The sequence below is a fragment of the Muscardinus avellanarius genome (genome assembly GCF_963383645.1).
Source record: "Muscardinus avellanarius genome assembly, chromosome: 1".
Classification (NCBI taxonomy): domain Eukaryota; kingdom Metazoa; phylum Chordata; class Mammalia; order Rodentia; family Gliridae; genus Muscardinus; species Muscardinus avellanarius.
In genome coordinates, this window is record NC_137786.1 from 60,200,937 (window position 1) to 60,216,727 (window position 15,791).

The following is a 15,791-nucleotide window of genomic DNA, read 5'->3' on the forward strand; positions in this document are numbered from 1 at the left end:
GGAAACTCTTTAAAGCACATGATGTACTTAAACATATCAAAGTTGAACAAGGGAGGAAGAGGGAATGGGATGGGGATTGGATAAAGGCTAATTGGGTGATGTGTGCATTTATATCTCCACAAGTTTCTTATTCCATTAAGATGTTTGACTACAATGCACCAATAAAAATACATTAAAAAGAAAAAAATTAACTATGGTAAATTATCATAAAAATACCATTTAACCTATATATCTCAGTGGCATTCATAATATTGTATAGCCATAGTACTGTCGAATGTTTTAAACATTTTAATAATCACAAAAAAGAACCTACATATCTAACAGATATGTAGGTTCACTCTTAGTTGGATGTGGTGGCACACCTTTATAATTCTAGTACTTGAGAGTCTGAGACAGGAGGATCACAGGTTTGCAGCCAGCCTCAGCTACTTAGCGAAGCCCTTGGCAACTTAGTGCTAGAAACCCTGTTTACAAAGTAGGACTGGGGGGGGTGTAGCTCAGAGGTAGAATAAGAATAACCCTGGGCTCAATCCCTAGAATGCAAAGAGAGAGAGAGAGAGAGAGAGAGAGAGAGAGAGAGAGAGAGAGAGAGAGAGAGAGAGAGAAAGAAACAAGGAGGGAGGGAGGGAGGGAGGGAGGGAGGGAGGGAGGGAGGGAGGGAGGGGGGAAAGGAAGACAGACGGCAACAAAAACATTTATTTCCCTCAAATACCAGACTCTTAGCATGCATGTACAGGTTTTTGTTGGAACATTTGTTTTAGTCTTTTGGGATGTGTGTCTAGCAGTGTAATTATTGGTCTTGTGTGGTAATTCTGCTTCAGGTTTTGAAGAACTTCCAAAACTTTTCTGCAGTAAAATGTACCACTTTATATTCCTACCAGCAATGATGTGGGTTCCAGTTTCTCCACGTATTTTAAACATTGTAACTGTCAGTAGGTGTGAAGTAATATTATTGTGAGTTTGATTTTATTTTCTGAATGACTAATGATGCTGAACATCTTTTTATGTGCTTTTTGGCTATTTGCATATCTTCTTTGTAGAAATTGTTTTTTATTTTCCTCCCGAGACCTTTCCCCTTTCTCTCCCTTTGGAGATGGAGTCTCCCTATGATGCTGAGTGGTCCTTAACTCCTGGTGTCATGCGACCCTCCCATCTTAGCTTACAAGTATGTGCCACTGTGCCTGGCTTGCCCATTTTAAAATTAGATTGTCTTTTTGTTGTTGAGTTCTAAGAGTTTATTTTGGACACTAGATGTTTATCAGATATATGGCATGCAAATATTTTCTATGGGTTGTCTTGAAAATATCTTTCTTGAACAAATCTTTTTGATTTTGTTGAAGTTCAGTTTTTAATTTTTTGTTTGTGTTTTTGCTGCCACAATCAAGAAAATATTGCTAAATTAAATATCTTGAGTATTTCCCCCTTTACTTTCCTTTAAGACCCTTTTTCATTTTAAATCTGATCCATTTTAAGTTAATTTTTGTATATGGTATGAGGTTTAACGGACTACATTGATTGTTGTGTATGAATCCAGTTGTCTGCACACAATTTGTTGGAGAGATTATTCTTATCCAATTGAATTATTGTAACACCCATGTTGAAAATTAGTTGCCCTTTTGTGTAGGGCTTTGTTTTTGTAATCTCAGTTCCATCCTTATACTAGTATCACACTTGATTTATTACTGAAGCTTTTTAGTAAGTTTTGAAATTAGGTAGTATAAGCCTTCTAACTTTATTCTCCCCCCACCCCCCCCTTTTTTTTTAATCAGTACTGGGGATTGAACTCAGGGGCAGTCTATCTCCAAGCTACACCCCAAGCCCCATTTTTTAGTCTTTATTTTGAAAAAGGGTCCCAGTAAGTTGTGGAGGGCCTAAGTGGCTGAGGCTGGTGGTGAACCTGTCATCCTCCTGTCTCAGCCTCCCAAGTATTGGGATTACCAGCTCCACTTTTTATTCTTTATTTTGAAACAAAGTCTCACTGAGCGGCAAAGGGCCTCACCAAGTAGAGGCTGGCAGCGAACCGCCATCCTCCCAAATGCTAGGATTACAAGTGTGTGCCACCATACCTGGCTTTGGGTTTCATTTTTAAAAACAACTTTTAGTATATTTGTTATCTATTGCAGTGTTTACAAGCTACCATAAACCTTATGGCATAAGACAACACAAACTTGCTATCTTATGATTCTACAGATTGAAAGTTTGACACAAAAGTCTCACTAGTTAATATCCAGGTGTTGGGTAGGGCTGAATAGAGACTCCAGAGGAGAATCTCTTTCCTAACGGTTTTTCAGCTGCTAGAAAGTTGTTTGTTTTGTGCACATTCTTTGGTTAAAGTTTCCCTTTACTCATCTTCAAAGCTAGCAAAGACTAGCCAAGTTCTTCTTACATTGCATCACCCAAGCTTCTCTTTTTCCCTCCCTTTTTCTACTTTAAATTATCTTTGTGATTACATTTGCACTACTCTGATAACCCAGAATAACCTCCCTGTTTTAAGGTAATCTGATTAGTAACCTGAATTACATCTTCAGCTTTAATTCCAGTTTGTCATGTAAGCTTAATATATTTACAGGTTCTCAGGTACCTTTAGGGGAGGGAAACATTGTGTGGCTTTTTTCACTTAGCATAACATTTCTCAGTAATTCACTTCTCTTGTTAAGGAGTATTTTCTATTGTATGTATCACAGTTTGTTTAGTCATTTACCTATTATTGATGTTTGTATTGTTTTTGGTTTCTGGCTATTGTGAATACTGCTTTGAACTTTAACAAGTGTTTGTGGAACATATGTTTTTATTTTTCTTGGATATATGCCTATGAAAGAAATGGCTAGTTCTGATGGTAGGTTTATGTTTCACTTTTTAACAGACTGCCAAATTGTTTTCCAGTGTGACAGCATCATTTTATGGTTCCCACCAACAATGCACAATGACTGTACATAACTTTGCTTTCACTTAATATTGTGTGTTTGTATTTGAATATAGTCATTGTAGCACGTTATTAGTATCTTGTGATTTTTAATCTGATTTTATTAATGATTAATGATGATGAGCATCTTTTTATGGGCTTACTGACCATTTATATTTTTTTGTCGATGAGTATTTCAAGTCTTCACCATTTTCAAATTGGATTGTCTGTCCTAATAATTCTGAGCACAAGCCATTTATTATATATATATTATATATATGTTATATATATATATATATATATGTTATAAAATATTTTCTCCCAGGCTCTGGCTTGTGTTTTTATAATGATTTTAAAGAGCAGAAATTAATTTTTAAATCCAGATTATCAAATTTTTATTCTTCTAATGCTTTTGGTATCATATTTAAGAAATCTTCGTCTAATTTTGTCCAGGTCACAAGGATTCTGGGTTTTCTAGAAGTTTGTTTTTTTTTTTTTTTTTTTTTTTTGGTGGTACTGGGGTTCCTGGAAGCCCTTCTACCTCCGGGCTACATTCCCAGACCTATTTTTACATTTTCATTTTTGGAAACAGGGTCTCCTAAGCCAGCGCGCGCGGCTGGCTTCGAACCTGCGCGATCCTCCTGTCTCCGCCTCCCAAGCGCGGGAATTACAAACATGCGCCACCACGCCTGGCTTCTAGAAGTTTTATACATTTAGAAGGTTATAAATGATGACCTGAAAAGAGTCCCCATTGGCCAAAGCTGCAATGACTTGAATAAGCAATAAGTAATGGACATATTGGGTTATAAACCAAAGGATAAAGTAAATGTTCCTGAGTCCAAATAAAAATGTTTGGATAAGGAATTTAAATTTTATTTTAAAGTAATTTTATTTATTTATTTATAAATTTTATTTATTTATTTTGTATTTTGTTGGTGCACTATAGTCTCACATCAAGATGTAGTTCATATTGATAGAGGCATAAATACATACAGCACTTGGTGAGCTTTGCTCTAATAAATTATAAATTTTAATGCAAAAACAGCCAAAAGATTTCTACATTTGACCAAAGAATATATGAATGACATATAAGCTCTTGAAAAGATACTGAACCTCTTTCGTTATTAGAAATAAGCACATTAAATCCACAGTAAGATATCGTTACACATTTATGAGAATGGTTAAAATAAGAAAGACTCACCATGCCAAGTGCTGATAAGGATAGGAAAGAACTAGAACTCACATATACTGGTGGTAGAAAAAAATAGAACCATTTTGGAAAATAACCTTTCCACTCCTAGGTATTTATCCCAGAGAAGAGAAAATACACGTATGTGCAGAGACTTACATATGACTGTTCATTGCATTTTTATATGTAAAATTGTGATGTGTCCATGCAGTAAAATACTATTCAACAGTAAGTTAATGAATTATTGGTATATAAATGAAAGAAGCCAGGTCAAAAAAGAATACATAGTGTGTGATTTTATTTCTGTAACATGCTGGAAAGTACAGATTAATTTATTGCAGCAAAAAGATCAGTGGTTACCTTGGGGTGGGTGGAATGGATTACAGAGGAACACTAGTTGAAGGGCTTATATTTTATCTTATTTGTAGCAGTAGATTCACAAATTAACACATGTCAAAATTCACAACATTTTATAATTTAAATATGTAAGTTTATTGTGTGCTAATTATACCTCATCACAACTGTTTAAAAAGAGATTAAGTTGCCATTAACTGAAATAGGGAATGCTGGCAGAAGTACATACTGTAATTAAAAGTAGAAACAAGGTTCTTGTCAAAATCAGAGGGGACTAAAAACATGACTCAATCTCGGGGTATAGGAACAGTGTCAAAAATGAATATAGGAAGTTGGGTGTGGTGGCGCACGCTTGTAATCCCAGTGCTTGGGAGGCTGAGACAGGAGGATTGCAGGTTCGTGGCCAGCTTTAGCTACTTGGGGAGGCTCTCCACAACTTAGTGAGACTCTGTTTCCAAATAAAAATAAAATTGGGTTGGAGTTGTAGATTGGAGGTAGAAGGCCCCTGGGTTCAATCCTCAGTACAAAAAAAAAAAAAAAAAAAAAGAATATAGGAAGAAGTTAATTTTCAGTGTTAAGATTTTCTGGAGAATTAGATGAAAATTTGGAAGATTTTTACAGTAATTGAAATCCTATTACTCTGATTTAAGACTAGTTTCTAAGTTTGCCTCATAGCTGTTTGTCAGGTTTTGATTTTGTGAGAATCATTCATGGGAAAATATTTTCCCTTTTCTTTCTTTCCCCCTGGTACTGAGGATTGAACCCAGGGGCATTCTACCTCCAAGCTACAACCCCAACCCTTTTTATGTTTTTATATTGAAATAGTCTCCCTAGGTTGCTGAGAGTCTTGCTACATTTCTGAAGCTGATTTAACCTGTTACCTTCCTGTGTCAGCCTCCCAAATACTGAGATTACAGGCATGCACTACTATGCCCTGCTTCCCTTTTCTTGTCATTTCTCTTTGTTTAAACTCGGTGTGTGTGTGGGGGGGAGGGAGAGATTGATTGATTGATTGATTGATTGATTGAGATTGAATGAACCCAGGAGCATTCTATCTCCAAGCTATACTCCCAGCCCTATATTTTGTTTTTGAAACAGGTCTCACTAAGTAGATGATGTTGGCTGCGAACCTGCAATCCTCCTGTCCCAGCCTCTCAAGCACTGGGTTTACAAATGTTTACCACCAGTACCTAGCTAAATTTCTTTTTTAATGTCCAAACTGCCTTACCCCAGAAATTCTGATTTCATTTATCTAGGGTGGGAACTATTATATTTTAAAAGTTTTCAACCGATTGAACATGTACCTATTGTAGAATCTCTAATCAAAACTGAATCGGAGTATGCATTTTGATAAGATGCTCAGATGATCCGTATGTATAGTATAGCTGGAAGAACACTGTCTGAACTTACTGATTGTCTGATAATTGTTCCCCTGTCCTTTAGAACTATAGTTCTCAAACTGATTCCTGACCATCAAAGTGCAAATTCCTGAACAGTCCTCTAGACCTTCCAAATCGGACCTACTGGAGGTGGGACCCCATAGGTCTGTGGTTTAACAAGCCCTCTAGGTGATTCTATACATGATACAATTGAGAAGTGTTACCCTAGGAGATTCTGATGATTGCTTGTGATTTAGAAACACTGGATTGATAAAATTGTTTCTGCAAGTCTTTATAAAATCCCAAGCATGTCCCTGGAGTGGGGAGCTACTTAATGCTAGTTTGTGTTTAGCATGCATATGACACTGGGTTCTATCCTTAGCACTACACACACACACACACACACACACAAAAAAAAAAAAAAAAAAAAAAGGAAAAAGAAAGAAAAATGTGTATATGAATATATGGAGAGAGAAAAAGCAGGCATGGCAAAAGGTATTGTTGTTATCTCCCTTTATAAGTATAGAACCTAGATTCAAAACGAATAATGAGTCCAAGGCAGTCAGCTAGCAAACAATTGCTAGAGCTAGAATTTGAACCTCCATGACCTTTGTATTTTACCACAAGCTGAAGTTTGATGCTCTTTGTGTGTTTGCTTGCCTGGTTCATCAATCCAGGCATCTGAGAATGTGGCTTTGTTGCATTCCATAGATCCAGGAATAAGCTTAAAAATGCAGCCATTGACTTCCATTGTTATCAGCCACCCCCTCCTCACAATTCCTTCATTAATTAGACTTTGAGTGTATGTCTGAACATGTTTTATTTACATATCTATTTATTTTGTGTTACAAAGGATTGAACTCAGAGCCTCATATTGATGCTAGGAAAGTGCTCTATCACTGAGTTACCTCCCCAGGGCTTTTTGAAATTTTTATTTTGAGACAAAGTCTCCTTGAGTTGTTCAGTCTGTTCTCAATTTGGAATCTTCCCGCCTCAGTGTTCAGAGTAGCCAGGATTATAAACTTGTGCCACCTTGCCCAGCTGTCTGACATGTTTGTATGTTTTACCTTCATTCTAATTAGAATCAAGTGTGCTTTGGTTTTAGTTGGGAATATGCAGAAATATTCTGTTTGAATAGCCCAGATATATTGAGTTTTGAGGCCATTTTTAACTTAACAAAATTGCAAACTTGCCTTGTGGGTGACTTTGAGATTTAGGATTCCAAAGTATTGGAAACTATTAATATTTAATTTATTTTATACTCTGCCTCATTCCACAAAATATTCATGGTGATTAAACATTAATGTTAAGTAAATTGCTATTTTCTCGTAACATTTCTTAAAAGTTTTGATTCAAATTAGGCTTGCATGAATTCATTAGGTTGAAGGCTTTTTGTCTTTTTCTTTCCTTCTTTCTTTCTTTCTTTCTTTCTTTCTTTCTTCCTTTCTTTCTCTCTCTCTTTCTTTCTTTCTTTCTTTCTTTCTTTCTTTCTTTCTTTCTTTCTTTCTTTCTTTCTTTCTTTCTTTTTTGTTTTTTGTGGTACTGGGGTTCTTGGAAATCCTTCTACCTCCAGGCTACACTCCCAGACCTATTTTTATACTTTTTTATTTGGAAGCAGGGTCTCTTAAGCCAGCGCGGCTGGCTTCGAACCTGCACAATCCTCCTGTCTCAGTCTCCCAAGCACGGGGATTACAAGTGTGCACCACCATGCTCGGCAAAGGGTTTTTTCTTTTGTAGTAATAATTTATCCTACCAGTGGAGTAAAGCATCATATTTAAGAATTGTTTTGCTTTGAGTCATTGATCTTTTGGAGTTGTTCTTTTCTGTGAATTTAATTGAACTCCTATTGGCATTTTAGATAATGTGTGATAAAAACATCAAGAAACAGCCAAAGTGGTTTTAATTACTTTTATACAAACTGAATTGCCCTTGTGGACCAGCATAAAATCTTAAGTGCTAAGAGCAGTTATTTATATTGACAACAGAATTAATTGCATCTAAAACAGTTGAGATTCCAGTTGTAGTGAACTATTTATTAAGACTCTGTCTTTAGTACTGTCAAAAAAATTGTCTTATGATTAAATAGCAGAAAGATGAGCAGTAGACTGCATTTGAGGGGGATGCTGAGTAAACGTTCCACTTGTGAAACAGTTTAGAAGTGACATGCTACAAGGGGAGTCATTCTGCACATTGATATCCCGCTGAGCTGTCACCTGGCACTGAGCCAGGCACGCAAAGCCTTGCCATGTGAAAGAGCATGGGGAGCATATGCCATTTGAAAAGGAAACTCTGTGCAGGATTTAGTGGGGCTTTTTGAAGAAGGTATATTTAGTTTTATTTTACTAGAAACTAGTATTTTTTATGTTTAATAGAAAGTTTATGTGAGTATGGGTGGTATTCAATTTAAAACTTTTACATATACTTTATGATTTGAAGGGATTTGACCTTTTATATTTCAAAAATGTTATTTTGAATATTTTCTTTGGATACTTTTCTATTTCAAATATATTTTAAGAGGCTGTTTATAAAATAAATGGCAAAATCAGTAAAGAGATGTCTATGTAGGTACAGGTTTTGTGAGGAAGAAATGTAGAATTTTGTTTGAAAGGATTGATTTTAATGCCTTTATTATTTTAACATATATGAAATCAAATAAAAATCTTAAAATATCTTTTTATATGTATACCAGATTTGCTAGGGTGATCATGTAAAAGTCCTTCTAGATAGGTTTTTAATATTTGTAAATGATACCGTTTGTTTAGCATTGGTGTTTTTATCTTTTTCCTTTTCTCTAAAATAAGCCCACAGCTTAGAGATTCCATAAATAGTTACTTGGTACAAGTTACACATTGTTTAGCTCTAGGAAATTTTTTACTAATTGTAATTCTGGTTGCCTTTTATAGTTAGTTCTTTCTCAGATTTATTTGACAGATGGTTATATTTTCTCAAGCTTTATTAATACTTAGGAAAGCTAGTAATATAGAGTGAGTTGTTGATAAAAATATAGAGTATTCATTTGTCATAATTTTTAGCCTAAGCAAAAAGTTACTAATTATTAGATGTACATATTTAAATTATTTACACCTATCGGTTTTTCTGTCTGTCCTTATTTCATTGTAAATTGTTAATAGACCTCTAAAGGATTCTATAAACAGGCTCCAGACTCATTAAATAATTTCTCAGCTTTCAGGTTTTCAGAGTAAGGTGAATAAACCTTCTAAATTTTTAATTGGGCTCTTTCTTGACCCTGTAAGACTTTTTTTTGGAAAAAAATGATAAGTATATTTTTTTTCTTAGTCATATGATACAGAATAATGTTCTAGAAAGGAAGATCTTTGAAGATTTTTTTTTTTTTTTTTTTTTTTTTTTGCAGGTCAGGGATGGAACCCAGAGCTACATCCCCTGCCCTGTTTTGTTTTGTTTTTTTTAATTCTTTATTTTGAAACAGGGTCTCACTAAGTTGCAGAGGGCCTCACTAAGTAGCTGAGGCTGTCCATGAACTGCAATCCTTGGTCTCAGCCTCTTGAATGCTGGAATTACAAGCTTGCGCCACCACGCTGGCTTAGAAAGGAAGATCAACTGATGAGGGCTTTGTTCATCGCTTCACTTTTGTGACTCTTAGTTATTCTGTTTATCACTGAAGACTAATCTATTTGATTTGAATGTAAAGCAGGACAAAATAAATCATAGATTTAGGGCAAGTAAGAGGGACATTTAACCAGTATTTTTAGATCTTCCTACTTATAGAGAAATATTACTTGTTAATAAGCGGTTTTCTTTTATAATAGAATGACCGACAAACTTCTGATCATGATTGTGCATAGTTATAGTTAGGCTTAAATCTAAGAAGAACCAGTAAAGAAATCCTCCATCATTTTCTCTTAAAATACTTATCATTCTCTCTTTCATCTATTTTAAATTTCTTGATAATATAGGTTCTGCTAATTACCATTAATAAATTTATTTCACAAAAATTTGGGGCTTTCAGCCAGGCGTGGTGGCACATGCTTGTAATCCCAGCATTCGGAAGGCTGAAACACTAGGATTGTGGTTCGTGGACAGTTTTAGCTACTTAGGCCCTTTGCAACTCAGTGAGACCTTGTTTCAAAAAAAAAAGAATAAAAAATAGGACTGGGAGTGTAGCTTTGAGGTAGAATGCCCCTGGGTTTCATCACCAGTACCACAAAAAAAAAAAAAAAAAAATCTGGGCCTTTATAAATTTATATGTTATTTAACATAGGACTAATGCATATATGGGAAGCACACCTTATTTTATGACACTTAAGGCTAGTCTGCACATTTTATCCTGTATTCCTTTTCCATGGCTATCCCTTATGCTAGTGCTTAATTAATTTTCTTATAAGATTACTTTGCAGGTGTGTGTGTGTGTGTGTGTGTGTGTGTGTGTGTGTGTGACTTTTTCACATTAAAACTTCCCATTCTCTGCAAACTACAATTCAAATTCCTTGACCTTCTATAAGTTAGAGAGATCTGGATAATAATCCCAAGCCACCAATTAACTAGCATGTTAATTTTTATTTATTTAATATATATTTACTGAAGACTTGATATTTGCCAAACATTATTCTAGCAATCGAGGATAAAGTGGTGAATGGAACAGATTAAGTCCCAGGCTTACATTCTAGTAGTGTTTACTATCTTTGTATCCATTTTTTCATGAACACAACCAAAAATTTGGCAGCTACTTCTTCCTATTCCTATTTTCCTTTATTACTGTGCTGAAGTTCCTTGAAGTAGCAGAAGGTATAAGTTAGATCTCTATCCATTTCTATGGTATCACATATAAAGAGTTTTGCAGTAAATATTATGATCATAGGTTAATCTCAGTTTTTTCCTCTGTCAGGATTATTTGCTTTTAAAAATTATTATCAATATTTTAATTATTTAATAACACAGCACAGAAAGACTTAAAATGTAGTCTATTAAAATGTAAATAAACAAAGATGTATTATAATGAAATTTATCTGATAATTGTTTTCTCTCCTATTTTCAACGAGTTATTCTTTTTTCCCCCCACAGGCCTTATTGAATTTGAAGAATGTGACCCAGCTAGTGCAGTTGAAGGTAATTTGACTACTTGTAAAGTGTTAACACAGGTAGTAGCTAGCTAGTGCCCTCTGTTCATTCAACAAATAAAGAGGGGCTGCTTTCCATAGGTATCATCATATCTGCAGAATGATGTCAAAATCTAAATGTAGTTTGAAGGCTTGCAAGTGCTAATCATTACTTAAGCAAACAGTAAATTTGTCCAAAGGAACATTAGTGTGTTAAAATATGTATTTTGAGGTATTAGGGATTGAACCCAGGACCTCGAACATGTTAAGCAAGTGCTTTACTACTTACCCATACCCCTGCCCCAAAAACATATTTTTAAAAGAATATAGCAGCCAGGCGTGGTGGCGCACGCTTGTAATCCCCACGCTTGGGAGGCAGAGACAGGAGGATCGCGCAGGTTCGAAGCCAGCCGCGCGCGCTGGCTTAGGAGACCCTGTTTCCAAATAAAAATGTATAAAAAATAGGTCTGGGAGTGTAGTCCGGAGGTAGAAGGGCTTCCAGGAACCCCAGTACCACCACCACACACACAAAAAAAGAATATAGCAATCCAAGCGTGATGGTGCACACTTGAATCCTAGTACTTGGGAGGCTGAGACAGGAGAATCACAGGTTCAAAGCCATCCTTGGCAACCTAGTGAGACTCTCAGCAACTTAGTGAGACCTGTTTTCAAATAAATAAAATTGGTCTGGAAGTGTAGCTTGAACGTAGAATGCCCTTGGTTCAATTCCCAGTACCAAAATATATATTTGTTTTCAAATATACATTGAGATTGTTTTTCCTTATGTTCTCTGAATCTTATTTTTTATTGTAGAAATAATAATAATATACTGTGAGAATAAGATGTTAGTTGATATTTAGCATTTCATAATATGATGTACAAAATTTAGGGTGTTAGCTTTTCATGATAACAAGCCTTTTACTCTTTTGTGTGTGTGTGTGTGTGTGTGTGTGTGTGTGTGTGTGTGTTACTGGAGGTCAAACCCAGGGGCTTTCTATCTCTGGACTGTACTCCCAGACCCATTTTATATTTTATTTGGAAACAGGGTCTCACTAAGTTGCTGAGAACCTCACTAAGTAGCTGAGGCTGGATTCAAACCTGTGCGATCCTCCTGTCTCAGCCTCTCAAGTGCGAGGATTACAAACATGTGCCACCACACCCAGCCTAAGCCTGTTACTCTGTAACACCTGAATTATTATTCTGGCTGAGTTAAAAAACAACAAAATTCTTGAATTTCTTCACCTATAAAATGAGGGGTTAGATTAAGTGAGTAAAGGTTCTTACTGGTCACACCTCAGAGAGTAAGCAACTAATAAAGTTAAAGTGCTGAATTTCATCAAGTACTAGAATGATTGACCTTTAAAAATAATTGTCATATAAGAAGATCAAGAACTGAGGAATTAGAAAGAACAGAGATGATTTTGCTCCTCAGTTATGGTAGGATTCATTTGTAATGTATTAGAAATAGCATATGGAAACAAGAATGCCATGTTACGAACTTTTAATGTCATACTTCTACTGGTCTGATCAATCATATTTTGTAACTGTCTGGACTGGGAACATGATTTGACCTACATTTATAACAATCTAATGAATAATGTACATTCTTTGAAATTTTAAGATATTTCCATGTTCTTGTTTTGTTGAGGTGACTTGGGGAAACTTAACAGAAGAGTGTTTTATTGATTAAGTGAATCTTTTGGCAAATAATAGACTATATTATATTAACATAAGAAGAGTCTAAACAGATTATGGCTATGGTTTAAATATTAAAGTTTAGTGGCTGATGCTTTTTCTTTCATCTAAATTTAGTATCGAGCCAGGTGTGATGGCACATGCCTGTAAGTCCAAGTACTTGGGAGGTTGAGACAGGGGGATTGCAGGTTCAGGAACAGCCCCAGCAAGCAGTGAGACTCATCAACCTAGTTATACCTCGTTTCAAAATAAGGATAAAATAAAGCTGGGAATGTAGCCCAGAGGTAGAATGCCTTTTAGTTCAGTCCCCAGAACCACAATAAATAAGTTAATCAATCAATTAATTAATTAATTATCAACAGTTATGGCAAGTTGTGTCTAAAATACAAGAAGTATTTAATAAGTTTAATATATTTATTAGGAGCAGTTATATTTCTATAACAATATACATTTATCTTAAAGGCATAAAACCAAGGAAAAGAAAAACTTTTGCTTTACCAGGAATAATTAAAAAGGAAAAGGATACAGAATCTGTGTAAGTATTTTATATATTATCAAAATCCTTTTCATTGTAATAAGTGATTAAGAGTAAAACTTTTTTATATTTAGAAAGAAAAAGATTTTTTGGAAATCACTCAGAGGATATATCTATGGTGTGAAACAAAAACTTTTTGAATAAATATATTTGCCAGTTCTTCTTTAGTTAAATGTACTAGTTTTTTATTATTTAAAAGCTTTAAGACATTATAGATGAAAGTTTTAGTATTTTGAAATTCAAACTTTTGCCAGGTGTGATGGCCTATACTTGTAATCCTAGCATTCAGGAGGCTGAGACCAGAGGATTGCTGTTCGTGGCCAGCCTCAGCTACTTAGTGAGGCCCTTTGCAACTAAGTGAGACCCTGTTTCAAAATAAATAATAAATATAGGGCTGGAGGTGTAGGTTGGAAATAGAATGCCCCTGGGTTCTATCCCAGACTGCAAATAAAAGAAAGAAAGCTGGGCGTGGTGGCACACGCCTGTAATCCCCGCGCTTGAGAGGCTGAGACAGGAGGATCGCACAGGTTCGAAGCCAGCCTCAGCTACTTAGTGAGGCTCTAAGCAACTTAGTGAGACCCTGTTTCCAAATAAAATATAAAATGGGTCTGGGAGTATAGCCCGGAGGTAGAAAGCCTCTGGGTTCCACCCCCAGAACCACCAAAAAAAAAAAGAAAAGAAATTTGAAAATTTTTAATTTTCAAATATTTACTTTTTATAAAATAATACATATTTTAAAAATTAATCAAAAGTGTAGATATTACTAAAAGTTCACCAGTCTTATTGCTTAAGGTAAAACTATTTAATGAAAATCCTTCTAGACAATTCTCAGCATGTGTGCACAGAGAGATATATTTATACATCAGTGGAAAACACTGAATAGCAGGGAAGGGAAGCCCTACATATTTTATCTTTTTTGGGGAGGTTACTGGGGGGTTGAACTTGGGGGAGGGGATTCTACTTAAGAGCTACATCCCAACCTCCACCCTCTTTTTTTAATTCTGAAATAAGGTCTCGCTAGGTTTCTAAGGTTCTCACAAAGTGTCTGAGTCCAGTCTCAAACTTGTGATTTTCCTCTTAAGCCTCTTAAGTACTGAGATAACAGGCATGAACCACTACACTAAGCTGTAATTTATTTATAGGAGGTCATAATTTTTAGACAAATTACTTAGTCCACTTACAAGTTTAGTTTTTATTTTTTAAAAAGAAATTAGTATACGAAGAAATATCATTAGCATATAAGAAATTGAGCTAGTATCAGCTAAACAAATATTTCTCTCTTGGCTATACTTAGAACTTAATGGATATTAAATAAATATACCTATGCCAGCCAGGCCCCACTTCAGATCAGTACCCTTAGCTACTTAGTGAGGTTCTCAGCAATTTACTGAGACCCTGTTTCCAAATAAAGCATTAAAATAGGTCTGAGAGTGTAGCCCGGAGGTAGAAAAGCCCTTGGGTTCCACCCTCAGTTACCACCAAAAAAAAAGGCTTGAGTGATTTGTTGGCCCAGTAATATTGTCTGAAAATTAGCTTAAAATACCTACTTCAACAAAATCAGTGATGGGCACTTTTTTTTTCACAATTAGATTATTTGAGTATTTTTGCCTCTTACCTAGTTATATTCCTATACCTATAGTCCTATTATCTGATTTTCTTCTTTTCTAAATGTCTCTTCTCCCCTCCCAAGATGTATTTGATTAACAAATTAAGATCAATTGATTTTTATCTGTGGTTTCTATCTTTACTGCAAATGTCTTTCTGGAAGATATATGAAGGGAAGATTTTACTAAGAGGTTGGTGCCTAATTTTTTTTTTTTTTGGTGTTACTGGGGGTAGAACCCAGAGGCTTTCTACCTTCGGGCTATACTCCCAGACCTATTTTATATTTTATTTGGAAACAGGGTCTCACTAAGTTGCTGAGAGCCTCACTAAGTAGCTGAGTCTGGCTTCGAACCTGCGTGATCCTCCTGTCTCAGCCTCCCAAGCGCGGGGATTAATAGTGTGCACCACCACTCCCGGCTTGGGACCTAATTTATTTTTATAGTATTGAAATACATATTGAAGACTAAACAATTGATTTGGAAGTAAATTTTTTAATGTAGCCAGTTTTTTTTTTAGTGATTATAGCAAAAGAATGATAGCCTTGACATTTTTATCATGTTTATTTTTTACTATTGTTCATTTAGTGAACTTAAAATATTTTATTTCTCATTTATTTATTGATTTATTGGTACTGGGAATTGAACTCAGGGGTATTCTACCTCTAAGCTACAACCCCAGCCCTATTTTATTTTTATTTTGATGAAACAGATTCTCCCTAGGTTGATGAGAACCGCACTACTTACAATAATTAATTAATTAATTAATTTATTTATTTTGTGGGTGTGGGGCATTTGATCTCTAAGCTACACCCCCAGCCCTTCCTTCCTTCCTTCCTTCCTTCCTTCCTTCCTTTTTTCGCGGGTCTGGGGATGGAACCTAGGGGCATTTGACCTCTGAGTTACACCCCTGTCCTATTTTTTATTCTTTATTTTGAAACCAGGTCTCACTGAGTTTCAGAGGGCCTCACTAAGTAGCTGAGGCTGTCCACGAACCACGATCCTCCAGGTCTCAGCCTCCCGAATGCTGGGATTACAAGCGTGTGCCACCACGCCCAGCT

At 35.6% G+C, this 15,791-nt stretch overlaps 1 protein-coding gene across 2 annotated transcripts in view; it reads left to right on the forward strand.

Moving 5' to 3' along the window:
- The window catches only part of FCHO2 (FCH and mu domain containing endocytic adaptor 2), a gene marked incomplete at both ends in the record, with an annotated part of 128,266 nt that overhangs the window by 56,038 nt on the left and 56,437 nt on the right, over nt 1-15,791 (forward strand). For both annotated transcript variants that reach the window (XM_080690658.1, XM_080690659.1), the window contains 2 exons: nt 10,865-10,909; nt 13,057-13,129. In XM_080690658.1, coding sequence (XP_080546784.1) covers nt 10,865-10,909; nt 13,057-13,129 — 118 coding nt within the window. The remainder of the gene's footprint in view (nt 1-10,864; nt 10,910-13,056; nt 13,130-15,791) is intronic.